The sequence below is a fragment of the Anser anser genome (genome assembly GCF_964211835.1).
Source record: "Anser anser genome assembly, chromosome: 13".
Classification (NCBI taxonomy): domain Eukaryota; kingdom Metazoa; phylum Chordata; class Aves; order Anseriformes; family Anatidae; genus Anser; species Anser anser.
In genome coordinates, this window is record NC_139734.1 from 9,722,426 (window position 1) to 9,734,548 (window position 12,123).

The 12,123-nt window shown below is 47.3% G+C and overlaps 1 protein-coding gene across 2 annotated transcripts in view; it reads left to right on the plus strand.

Moving 5' to 3' along the window:
• RNF128 (ring finger protein 128) overlaps positions 1 to 12,123 on the plus strand; it is a 40,930-nt gene that overhangs the window by 10,069 nt on the left and 18,738 nt on the right. The window contains exon 1 of one of the 2 annotated variants that reach the window (XM_083796646.1): positions 2,968 to 3,430. The exons of the other annotated variant lie outside the window; for it this stretch is intronic. Within the exon in view, the coding sequence (XP_083652772.1) occupies positions 2,998 to 3,430 (433 nt within the window). The 5' untranslated portion in view covers positions 2,968 to 2,997. Of the gene's footprint in view, positions 1 to 2,967; positions 3,431 to 12,123 lie in introns of those variants that run through there. 2 annotated transcript variants of the gene reach the window in all.

A 12,123-nucleotide genomic window follows, 5' to 3' on the forward strand; every position in this document is an offset into this window, starting at 1 on the left:
AATGTAGTTTTGAAGGTCATGACCATACAGGTCTTCCGTCAGCAATATGACCTGAATGATCTGGCTTGACGTTAAAAAGCAATATTTGGCATAGTTTTTGTTGTTTTTTTTTTTAACCTCTGGAAAAAAGAAAAGATGTTTAAATATTTATTCAAGTGAGATAAAGCTCCAGGTGATGATAGGGTCCATACCTGTAGAAGTCAAGGAAAGCATTCTCAAGATTTCACTATGTCTGAAAGTGCTGCCCTATTTTTTGAACTTCTCAGAGACTCCTCTAGTAGCCATGGGAAAAATATATATATTTATAAGCAAAATTAGGCAGCAGCCTAAGTTTTTAAACAATGAAATCTTCTAAGGTTAAACAAAATCAGATATGTGCCAGAAATTCCTTCTTGCTGAACCTATCTTAGATGTAATTCTGCTTCTAATTTTGTGGGAGCTCATTAGTGTTTCTTATCCTATCATTTTGGGCTAGGTCATCATGGGCTATGGTGCTTTTATTTTCAGAAACTTTTAGAAAGCTTTCACAAATGAGTGCAGCAGAGATATGTTGTACAACTTGTAAATATGTTGTATGACTTGTCACAGCCACTGCAAAGTCTGGCGTCTTTCTCCAGCACAAAATGTGTTTTCTCCAAACTATAAAATCTCAGATTTTTATGACATGGAAAAAAATTAGGGGCAAAACAAACAAACAAATGATCAGGCCCCCTCTTGCCTGATCCCACCAGGATTTCTAGTGGCAGTTATTGTTTTTGCATGCTACTCTATATGCCCCGTTTCTGTTGTAAATTATGAGCAACTGAACTGAAAGCCTTCAGACAAACTATATTTTTTGAACATGAGTAAAGGATACACTTCAGTGAGTCTGCAGACCTGTTTATTAATTACCATTCTGGAAGAAGATTTAATTAACGAGAGCCCAGCAAGATGGTAATGTTAGACACGTAGCTTAAAATGCATATAATTTGCATGCTGTTTTTAAAACATTCTCACTTCAGTTTGCTGCCAGCATGTCCCTGCGTGCTCTGACACCATACCAGTGCTGTCACTCAGCTCTTCTTGGCTGTGTGGGCACGGAGCAGACACTAACTATGCTGGGTTGCTCGAGGACCGCTGACCAGCTGCAGGTGGTCTCTGCCCAGTGAAGTAGGCCTGAGCTACCAGTGTTTACTCTGAAGGACTGAACATAATCAACACAAGCATCTACTTCTTTTCCCAGTACAAACATTTGACTTCCTTTGCTTTTCTCACTTGAGAAATTCCCCAAACACAGTGAACAACCTCAGTGTTTGTGCCAGCTGTTTGCTCACTTGGTTATTTTCAAGCAAGAGGAGGTATTGCCTGAGCAAGGAGTCAGAAACTTGGTAGTGAAATAATGCCACAGCAGCATCTGCTATCAGATTTAGAGGGATTGTTTCTTGTTATTACACTGCACTGCATGGTAAGAAGTTCGTTTAGTCTCTGTTCGTTTTGGTGAGATTAACCAAGTATGTTGTGGATATTTTGCCACCAGACACTGGCTTGGATAGTGTGTATGTTGCACAACAGCTGCCAAAGCGTGAGGAAGTTATTACCAGATGAAGCCTGGAGTGGATGAGCTCTCCGCCAGCACAGCACCACTACGACGCCCCATGGGCCTGCTCTCCGCATCCTTCCCACTGCAAAAAACACGTTTCCATGTGTGAGGCTGCAGCCCTAACATCTGCCCTGATGCTGCTTTATTATAATCCTGCTACAAACCATATGGAGAAGTAAGACACTGCTGCTGAGCCAAAGCCTCACACTTAGAATCCCCAAGACTCTAGGAAGCTTTGCATCCTGAGGAGATTCCAGTTTTTGTCTTTGATCCAATTTTGTCTTGGTGAAAATGCCAGAGCTAAACATCCCTAAAGCTCCAAAGGCATTTGAAGCTGAGTGGTTTGGCTCCTGTCCATCCTATAAAGCTTGGCTATGTTTTCAGGGTGCCGTTAAGTTGTTCCCTGTGCCTATACAAAGTAGATTTCAAAACAAAAACATGTATTTGATTTCTTAAAGATATATTTCTTATCATAGCTAGAGATACTGTTGCAATAAGTTGTCTGCTTACATGTGGAATGAGAAAATGAGAGGCTTGTTTAGGCTTGGACAGAGCTCAGTGAGCTCTGCGTATTTAGCAATATTGATCTTTAGCAAATTGCTTCATCTGCTCTTCGTTACTTGCTCTGTGCTTCTATTTCAGCAGCAAAACCAAACTTTGATCTCCCTGTGCTCCTGAGCTACAAAAGCCTCCCAGGTGCTGTGCTGGCAAGCGGCATACTCCGCAGGGCGGTCACTGGTGTGGGGACTGGATTCGAGTCCCTTGCCCTCCAGTTGTTATTCACACCTGGCCCAACTCCCGTGGTGTCCCCAGGGCTGGGCTTGGTTGCCCAACGCTGGTTGTCCTGCACTCAGCACAGGTGTAAGTGAAGGAAAATGGATGCCGTCGATCTGTGCTGAGTTACCGGCTATCAGCCGCATGGGTTCAGGATCAGCCAGAAGGCCATGTGTGAAAAACTAAGCCATGCCAGCTTGTACCACAAAGGGTTTGACTCTGCGTTTAGAGTTTTGGATTGGATCATCTTTCAAGGTCCCTTCCGATCCCTAACACTCTGTGATTCTGTGAATTTTGGTCATGACTGCAGAGACAGCAGCAGGTCCTGTCACTGCACAAGAAATAATCCCTTCTAAATAACAGGCTCCACCAAGAGACCCAGCCTGCGTCGAGAGACACGAGGCCAATTTGGAGAGTGGCTCCTGGTTCTGGGGGCAATCCCTGCGCAGCAGCCCGTAGGAGCGGATCCTTTCAACCTCACGAGCGCCTCTGAGGAGAAGGGGAGCTCGAACTGCCCCTCAGGGCCCGGCCGCCCGGGGACCCCTCGGCGGGGGCGGCCCCGCTCCTCCCCCGTGGGCGGAGGCGGCGGCGGGGCCGCGCCGATTTAGGCGGCGGGGCCGGGCCGAGCCGAACCGTGCCGGGAGATGGCGGCGGGGGCCGCGCTGCTGGCGCTGGGCGCGCTGCTGGGCGCCGCGCCGGGGGCCTGGGGGGCGGCGGCGGCGATGTGGACGGCGTGGCTCAACGTGTCTTGGGAGGACGGCACGGCCGGCAACCGGAGCGGCTGGGAGGCGGGCGAGGGCGGCCTGTACGGGCAGGACTCGCCGCTGCAGGCGGCCGCCGGGCTGCTGGTGCTGCCCGACGGCCACGACGGCTTCAACGCTTGCAGCGCCCTCACCAACTTCAGCGGGGCCCCCCCGGCCGGCGGGTCCGGCTCCGGCTGGCTCGCCCTGATCCAGCGAGGGGGCGGCTGCAGCTTCGCCGATAAGATCCGCGTGGCCGCGCAGCGCGGCGCCGCCGCCGCTGTCATCTACAACTACCGAGGCACCGGCAACGACGTGCTGCCCATGTCCCACGTCGGTGAGAGGCGGCCGGGGGCGCCGCGGGTCGCTGAGGGGCGCCGGGGTGGGCGCCGGGCGGGGGCCGGGGCTGCCTTCTCCCGGCTTTGCTTAGAGCCCGCGGAGCGGATTTGGGTTCTTTTCTCAGTTTTCTTCCCATATGCTGTGTGCTAGCCGGCAAGCCCGAGGCGAGGCTGATTTTCCGTTTTTCACCAGCAAAAGCTAGGCTAAAGCCCTGTTAAAGGTCGTTTCCATTTCGCAGAGGCTAATGGCAGAGCCTCCCTCCTGCTTGTAGAGAGCCTTCCGCTTGCCAGCAGCCTGTTCCCTCCCTGGGCTGCCCATCTTTCAAATGAAGAATGAGTTTTGGCTGTATTTCAAGCCAAAGTTTCCTGAGATGCAGCCTTGGGCTGTCTGGCTTCTGGCAGCAGTAAGAACAGGTGCCCTGTCCGCAAGGGCCAGGGGTGAGCTTTCTCTGGTTGCCGTACCCCAAGCTTTCAGGTCCATGTATGATGCCTCACCTCTGTGCTTGTCCTTTGCCAGGTGGCAGTGCTTTGGGCAGCCCCATCTTGAGAGAAACGCAGCAGTGAAAATGAATAGCGAGTCTTAAAGCTTAGGCTGGCTTGGAAAACAATTGTGTACTTGCAGCTGCACCTCTTACAAGGGGTGGGGAGGGTTTCTGTCAGGTAGCAGTGGAGGTGAGTGGTGAGATGAAGAATCGGCGGCTGCCTCTGGAGGCTCATTGTGTGCAATCGTAATGAGCTGTGTGACTCTGTGCTCCACTTTAAGAATTTAAAACCCAGAATGTGGATGGGCTCTGGCCTCTGGGGCAGAGCTTTCTGGTGTAATGAAATCATCCGCTGACAAATGCTGTCGGGATCTGTCTACCGCTGGGCGAGTTTCTCCTGCTGACCTGACAGCAGCATCCCTGCCCAGAGCCCTGCTCGCTGTGTGCTTGTATAACCCAGCAGCTCTGAGGAGCTCCTTTTGCACTACTGGAGCTGTTCTTGAAGGGAAAGTCCCTGTGCCCCTGTCCTTTTCACCATCCTGGCTGCTGGGAGCCCTACAGCATCTTAATCCTGCTGGCAGCTGCCTCCTGAAACAAGCCATCTGCTCCAAGAGGAGCTCCCTCCTTTCCGTGCTACCCTCAGCTTTCTGCCGAGGGATTTATGTTGGAGTGTCTCTTGCTGTCCTGATTATCCCACGTGACAGGTTACAGGCCCCAGGGCATGTTGAAACTTCCCAGCCAAACTTTTGACAACCAGGACGGTGACATTCTGGAGAAGACAGCTTTTGTTGAGCTGCTTGTTGCAGCTGAATGACTCCTGGACGTGTTCTAGCACAACTACAGGGCCGAGCTTGTTGCTGCTGTTGCCTTTACTCCTTGTCCTTTGTTTTAGCCCATTACTTTCTCTCCTGTTACACCCTCTCTTCTTCTCTTTGCACTTGAGATCTTTCTCTATTGTCTCAGTTGGCTGCCAGCCCCTGCTCTCATTCCTCTCCTCGTGGGGCTTTGCCTTCTGCCTGGGGCACGGGGCACCAGGAGCCCCACACTCACCTGACCTGCATCACAGGCTCTCAGCACGGCATGGCCCAGAGGGAGTGACCTGCCAGTAGTTGGCTTTGGTGGTGTTGCAAACTACTGGGTATTCCTTGTCTTGTTCTGACTGGTGCCACAGTCTGGGCTCAAACATAGGAGATGAGCTGGTCGCATTGCCCTTCGAACCCCATTTTGGGCTGGGTTTCCTTCTGGCCTCCTGTGGTGACTCTATATGATCTGAAAGTAGAGGTGATGGTAGCCTGCTAGTTAAGGAACAGTTGTTGTGCAGCTACGACTCCTGACATTTCTGTAACGGCTGTGGCTATGCTAACGGTGAATTCACAGTCTGGGTTTCCTAATTGCCTTCATTTCTGCTTTTGCTGTCATCATATGCTATCCAGTGAAACCAAATGAGGGCAAGAGCTTCCTCCAGGCCGAGGCAGTGGGAAGTAGCTCAGGCAGCCTCTCTGGGGCTAGGGGCCCAGCTACAGGGCTTGCCTGGGGTGATATCTCCTCCTGCCTGTGCTGCAGTGAGGTGTGGGGGCTCTCCTCTGCCTCGCCGGGAGGGAATTGCCCCATGGGTGTGCTTTGAACTGTGTGGCACAAATTCTCTCTCAGGGTTTCTGCAGCAGCAGAGCACCGATTTGTTAGCAAAGCTTACCAAAAAGTACAGTGTGCTGCCTTCTGTGGCTGACAAACTGGGCTTCTGCAGCGACTTCCTTCTTCAGAGACTTCATTGTGTCTGTACTTGACTGCAGTGACCTTATCATCCTGCTCTGAGAGACTTCTTTTCTTATAACCAACATGTTTAGGCTGAGGAATTCTTTAATGCTTATATCAGTGCTCTGTGTGGAAACTTTCTGGTATGCCAACTTAGTTGAAAAACAAAACAAAACTGCCAATAAAAACAGCAGAACACAATAAAAAGCCAGATCAGATATGATCAAATCCTGCTTAATATTCTCCAACACGTAGAATGCTAAGGATTTAACGGAGTCCAAAGTAATATTTACTTTGTACTTTTATAAGCACAGGACCTTATCAATTAGCAAACTTGAGTTTTAATTGTGCTCATTTTAAGAAGATGGTACCTCTCAGTGGCAGGCTGAGCAGGGTTTCAAAGTACAGTTGTGTGTGCTTATAATTGCACCTCTCTGTAATCTATATTGACCTTCTGAAAAATCCATTTGATTGGAGGAAAAACCACAGCATGTGAGGGGGGGAAAAAAGTGCACGGTAAGAGTTGGTTTGTTTTAAAGGTGGACCTTGACTTAAGATAGAAGCGGGCTGTTAGGTGGTTTGGGTATCGGGGTACGTTAGGAAGGACGAAAGTGTTTTTGGGTGGTACGTCCCTGTGCTTGGTGAAAAAGAACTCTCCGCTGGTCAGAAAACTGTTGGGATAACTTTGTTTGGTTTCTCTGTTGTGTAGCTCTAGCCTTGAGGAGCACATCACCTGATCTGCAGAGGGCTTATTCGGTGAGAACACAGCTAAGTAATTCTGGCCAAAGCAGTAACAGCGTGCTGCAGGCTGATGAGATCTGGTTCAAGTCTAAACTTTTGTCTGTAGGTAAAAGGGGAAGGGAAGGTCACATACATAGCACCGCCACTTGACTTGCTCTGCAGGAATTCAGCAGAGATTAAGGCTATCAACCATACGTTTAGAGGAAATAGCATACAGCAAAAAAAGAGCAGTTGTGCTCTGGTGGAACTCAGTATGAAGCATGAGCTTCAGAAAGAAACTAAAACTATGCCACAATATTGAAAGGCTGATGTGACCTGTAAAACTGGTCCTGCTAAAGCAAAGGGTTGAGGCAGAATGGTAATCCCAAGGCAGGCTGTGCTGAGGCTTTGTAAATGTTGTCTAAACAAATAGTTCCGCTCTCCTTTGCAGTGAGTGGGGGTTTGCACTGAGCACATCCAAGGTGGTATTTGCAGACTGCAGTGCCTGGAGTTCACAGCTCTGAATCTAAGAATAGCTGTTCAATGTGTATGGACTGCAATTTTGTCTTTGTAGGCTCAGTTTAGTTCTTCTGGCTACCTGGTTCAGAGTAAATTAATATTGCAGCTATAGGGGCATTCAGACAGCTGAACATGGTTTGCTGGGTTGGGCTGGTGGGCCTAATCTCACATCTGCAGGGTATGTGGGGTGCGATAGTTGGGGTTTCCCCTGGGACAGAGGTCTGTGAGCAGCTGGGAGAGGAACTGAGGACCAGAGCAGGTTGGTTGCTGCTGCTAACAGCTTCTGACCCTGGCCTTGCTCTTTCTCATCCGATTTAGGTACCTTTGTACCATGGAAAAATATACAAGGTAGGCACCAATCCCTTAAATAGCCCAGAACAGGTCTGTTAAGTACCCTTGTTCTTTGGGTTTCCTGGGCTGCTGAAATGTGGAAGGATGAATTAAAATCCTAAGTGACAGCTGTGGCAGCAGAGGCTTCATTGTGTGGGGCACGTGGCCCTAAAACAATGACACTGCTTGTTTGCCTCCAGCCCTGAATATGCCGCTGAGCAAACAGCAGTCGGGCTCGATGCTTTTCCTGACCGTATCAAATGTGCCCTGTCTTTCTGCAGACAGATGCCTTCTGGCTTACGTTGTGCTGACTTCTGTTATCATCAGCTGCCTCAAACTTGCTGATTTCCAGTGGTACTTTCCTGCTACGAGTACGATAAAGCAGGGGATGTTAGCAGCAGACTGAGGAGGGACTTTTTATCAGGGAGTGTAGTGAGTAGACAAGAAGTAAGGGGTAGGTTTAGATTAGATATAAGGAAGAAATTCTTTACTCAGAGAGTGGTGAGGCACTGAATGGGCTGCCCAGAGAAGCTGTGGATGCCCCATCCCTGGAGGTGTACAAGGCCAGGCTGGATGGGACTTTGGGCAACCTGGTCTGGTGGGAGGTGTCCCTGCCCATGGCAGGGGGTTGGAACCAGATGGACTTTAAGGTCCCTTCCAACCCAAACCATTCTGTGATTCATTTTAAGAGGGTGAGCAATGTATTTACCAAATCAGAACTGCTGAAGATTGCTGAATATAGTTGCTGAAGAATTCTCACTAAGGAGTGTTGATTGCTGTTTCTCCAGAGGGCTTTAAATGCTGTTTGTGGGATTGAGAGGTGGTATTTCAATCTTGTCAGTGCCACAGACCAAAAGGCATGAATGAGATCTGCATGACAGCTCTCTTCACATCACGGTGCCCTTAACAAGTGTACTGTCTTGGCTGCTGCTTTAAAGGATGATTTCATGTTCTAAGATTTAGGGCCTGGCAGCATTTGTACAAGTCTTAAAGGCTCAGCGGGGTGGAGGGAAGGCTGGTGATAGGATTCACTTGGCAAATCATCACTTTTAACACTATTTAAACCAAATAGGATGCATGCTGGTTTCCAGCTCCAGTACCCATTGGGAAGCTCTGGAAACTCATGTTATTTAAAACTGTTTGGTCTGCATGTGTTCCTCTTAGACACCCAGCCTGTTTGGTAAAAGGTTTCCACACTTCCTAGTGTGGAAATCTTCCTTATCCACAGTAATGGTTGTGTGTCTGGTCTGGAGGCCAGCCTCACCAAACAGCTTCTCAGGGCAAACATGGATGGCTCTTCCCAAGCAATGTGGTCCCACGAGTAAATGTAACATTGGTGAGCACAATACGCTGCTCAGGCCAAAGGAGACTTGTGTTTCCAGGCCAAGCCTGTGCTGTGGGCACAACCACCAGTTAGCAGGGTTTTCTCTTCTCCCCAGTTTTGTCTTTACCATGCTCAGGATCTTCTGAGGTTTAAATTTCCTCAGCTTAAAATTCTCCATGTTGCTCCTGCTCCTTAACTTATTCTTCTTTTTGAACCTCTGGCTATTGTTGCCTACTCCTGCCGATTTTTTTTGCAACTTTTTTGAGTGTCTTGCTGTTTTGGATTTACCTGTGTAGTTTGAAAGACTTTGAGAAAGAGATCGAGAATAGTGCCAGTTGCCCAGTAAAGCAAGCTGCAACTGGATTTCGTTAAGCTTATGTGATAGTGTGAGTAAGAACCCAGTCAAAAAGCTGGGGTCATAAGGAGCTCTTGCTTTAAATAACTGAGAAGTAGCCTGGAAGTGAGTGATTCTTTTATCTTGGACCAGGTAATGTTTGGGGTGGAAAGAGCAAAGGAGGAGTGGAAGGGGAGGGATAGGACTACATATGTGTCAGATTATCCAGGCTTAACTTGCTCCTGGAATGAGTTCAGTCACCCTTCCCTCCTGCAAAGGGGAGAGCTTATCACATTGCAATAAAGCTGTGAAGATGAAGTTTCCTCTAAGAGCATCTACAAATGAAGATAAGTGCTGGGACAGGTGATGTTTGGTCAGATTGGCCTTCCCGATAAAGACTTGGCCTTGTGCATGTGGTTGAAAGCAATATTTTTTTTGTAAACCTTGTACCATTTATTAGCGAAGAGCTAGGATGCAGGCTTCATGGCTTCACAGTGCTTGTCTGGGGGGCCAGGTGTGAAGCTCATGCCCATAGCATGATATGATGCTGGGCACAATAGGTTTTGTGTGCAGTGCTGATCTTACACCCAAGGGGAATTACATCACATCCAGAATATGGGCTTGGTGTGCATACACTGTTAATGTTCCCTTCTACTACATAATGGTAAACTTGTACCAGCTTGTTTGACAACTGCCAGAAATCCCGTTTCTTACTATTTCAATACAGCGAGGTAAGCAGTATGCAAAATGTTACACTTTTAAAACCTGAAAGGCAGAGTAATAAACACTGTTCTCACCTGCCTGAACAGGCAGGTGTGCTGAGGTGGTAGGAAACAGCGTGGAGAGTCAACTGACACTGCCTTTCATGTTAAAGTGCGGGAGATGGCTTCATTGCCTAATGCCTTTTTGATCATGTTGTGGTTGAGAGGGATATCTGGGTGGCTAAAGAAAGCCTGGGGAGTGCTAGCTCCTGCGGCTGAAGGCACAGTCAGTTCTGATCTTGTGTGTTTCAGGCACCGTATCATGTAGATAAAAGCAAAGATCTAGCCACCACCTTACCAAAACCAGGATTTGTATTTCACCTCCTTAGTCTCCAGATAGCCATTCTGCTTTGGTGAAGCAGAGCCTTTCCTATTCTTGAGAAATTAAACTCAGAAGTCTGCTTTTTTACTTTTTTGTATGTGAAGCAACTGAAATGAAAAGTAAATTTCTTCCATTCTGCTTTTTCTGAGCATGTGGCTTATGTGGTGTTCAGCTAGGGTTTTTATAGTGCTGGGGAAGGGAGTGATGGGTTATTGCCATGGTGCTTCGAACAGTTCTTGTGTGACTGCATTCTCTGAAGACTTCTGCAAGATCGTGCACGCTCTTTAAAAATGAAATCTTTCATCCTCGAGGAGTTCTCTGGCAGAACTTACTCAGCTGTAGCAGAATGCCTGCAGCCTTTAATCCGTTAATAATTGCATCTTCATTTCTCAGTCCTCCTAACACAGAGAGAAAACAGTTCATTTGTATACTGAATTGCTGCTTAATTTCTTTGTTAGACAAAAACATGGTACTCCGTTTTTATTCTTATTTTTAAAAAAATTCTTAATTCATCTAGACTCGCTCTGCCGTTGCAATATTAAACAACTTGCAGTTAGCCTGTCAGAAAGCTTTCTACACAGGGGAGGATAATGTTTAACTTTCAGATAGCTGTACTGCACTGCTTGCTTTCCTTCTCCTTCAGTCACTTCCATGAAATGGTTTCCCTTCAATATTAAAGAACAGTCAAATGTTGAGGAAAATATAGCATTGGTTGAATCCTGGGTTAAATACTGTTGATATCACCCAGACCACAAGCACAGGCTCGTGTGGGGCCGGCTGTGGGGTGCATGGGGCTGCTTCTGGGGGTGAGGAAGCTGAAGCGGTGCTGCGGGGGTTTGTTGGTTGCACAAGGTGCTCTCTGGACAGAGTGAAGTAATGCTGTTGAAAGCATTGACATTTAATTTCACTGCCCTCAAGCATGATGCAAAACCTCAGACATTTGTCAAGGGGGAAAAATAGGCCTGAATCTGAAATTTTGTAGCTCGTGTGTGTGGTATCCTAGCTTTTTTTTTTTGTTTTTCTGAAGTAACTTTCCTAATTATTTCTTCAAAAATGTCTACAAAACTATTGCCTTCTTCAAATGCTTTTGCCAATCTATGTTGTATCTAGGTTTGCTCTCAGAGGGGAGGGGGTCCCTTCAGGCTGTCCTGTGGCCTGTTCGTAGTGAGTGCCGCCAGAGGCGTGACAGGGGTTAGGCCTTTGCTGTCCAGGAAAAGCTATACTTGAAGACCTATTGAATTTGCCCCAGATTATTAATATGCTTTCAAACTCAAATGAAAGGGGCTTTCATAAGTTGACCTGAACTGAATTTAGAGTAAGTTTAAACAATGCAGACCAGTTCCAATGCCTAGTTTTAACTGAACAAGCTGAGAAACCAATTTTAAGTGAGACTAGGAGAGCTAGGGCAGTTGGACTTCCTGAGTTAGCTCTGATATGCAAACCTGTCCTAAACTGGAAGCTAATTATTCACTTCAAAAAGCTTTGTCAGGGTCTCATAAAAGTCTGCTTTTGTCAATGTTACACTGGAGTATTGTGCAGTGAAAACATTAGACTGAATTGTGTTCTCTGTGGCATTAGGTACTGGAGAGTAACAGCACCTGTGTGTTAAATTCAGCTGTAGAGTAGATGTGTAATGATGGCAGCTTTCATAACTGAAGCTCTTACCGAAGATTCAGAGCCATGTGATGTTTTGTTAGTGACTGGCATGTTAGATGTTAAAACGTGCCGTACCGAAAAGGAGCGTACAGTCATAAAGCAGGTGTTGCCAGTTCTGTTTTCTTGGTTATGGAACTCAGGCGGTGAATGAGAAAAATGTGGGAATGAAACAAAGGTTCCTTAAAGTCCAGTGCTTTAAGTTTTCTTTAAAAGTGAATTTGTTTTCAGGCGGTTAATTAGCTGGGGAGCTTAAATATGGCCTTAACTAGAAGGGTTTTGGTAACACAGCAAAGATTTAAATTACTGGAGGCTCTTTCTTCCCATTCCCATGTTGTGTTTCACTTTTATTAACTGCACAATGCAAAAGCTAAATTGAGTAACACAAAAGCAGCAAAGTTTTCTTCCCCTATCATCTGGAAGAAAAAGCAAAGATCTGAAAGGGCAACAGCGAAGTTTGACTTCAACCTTGCTGTAGGTCTTTGAGGAGGAATG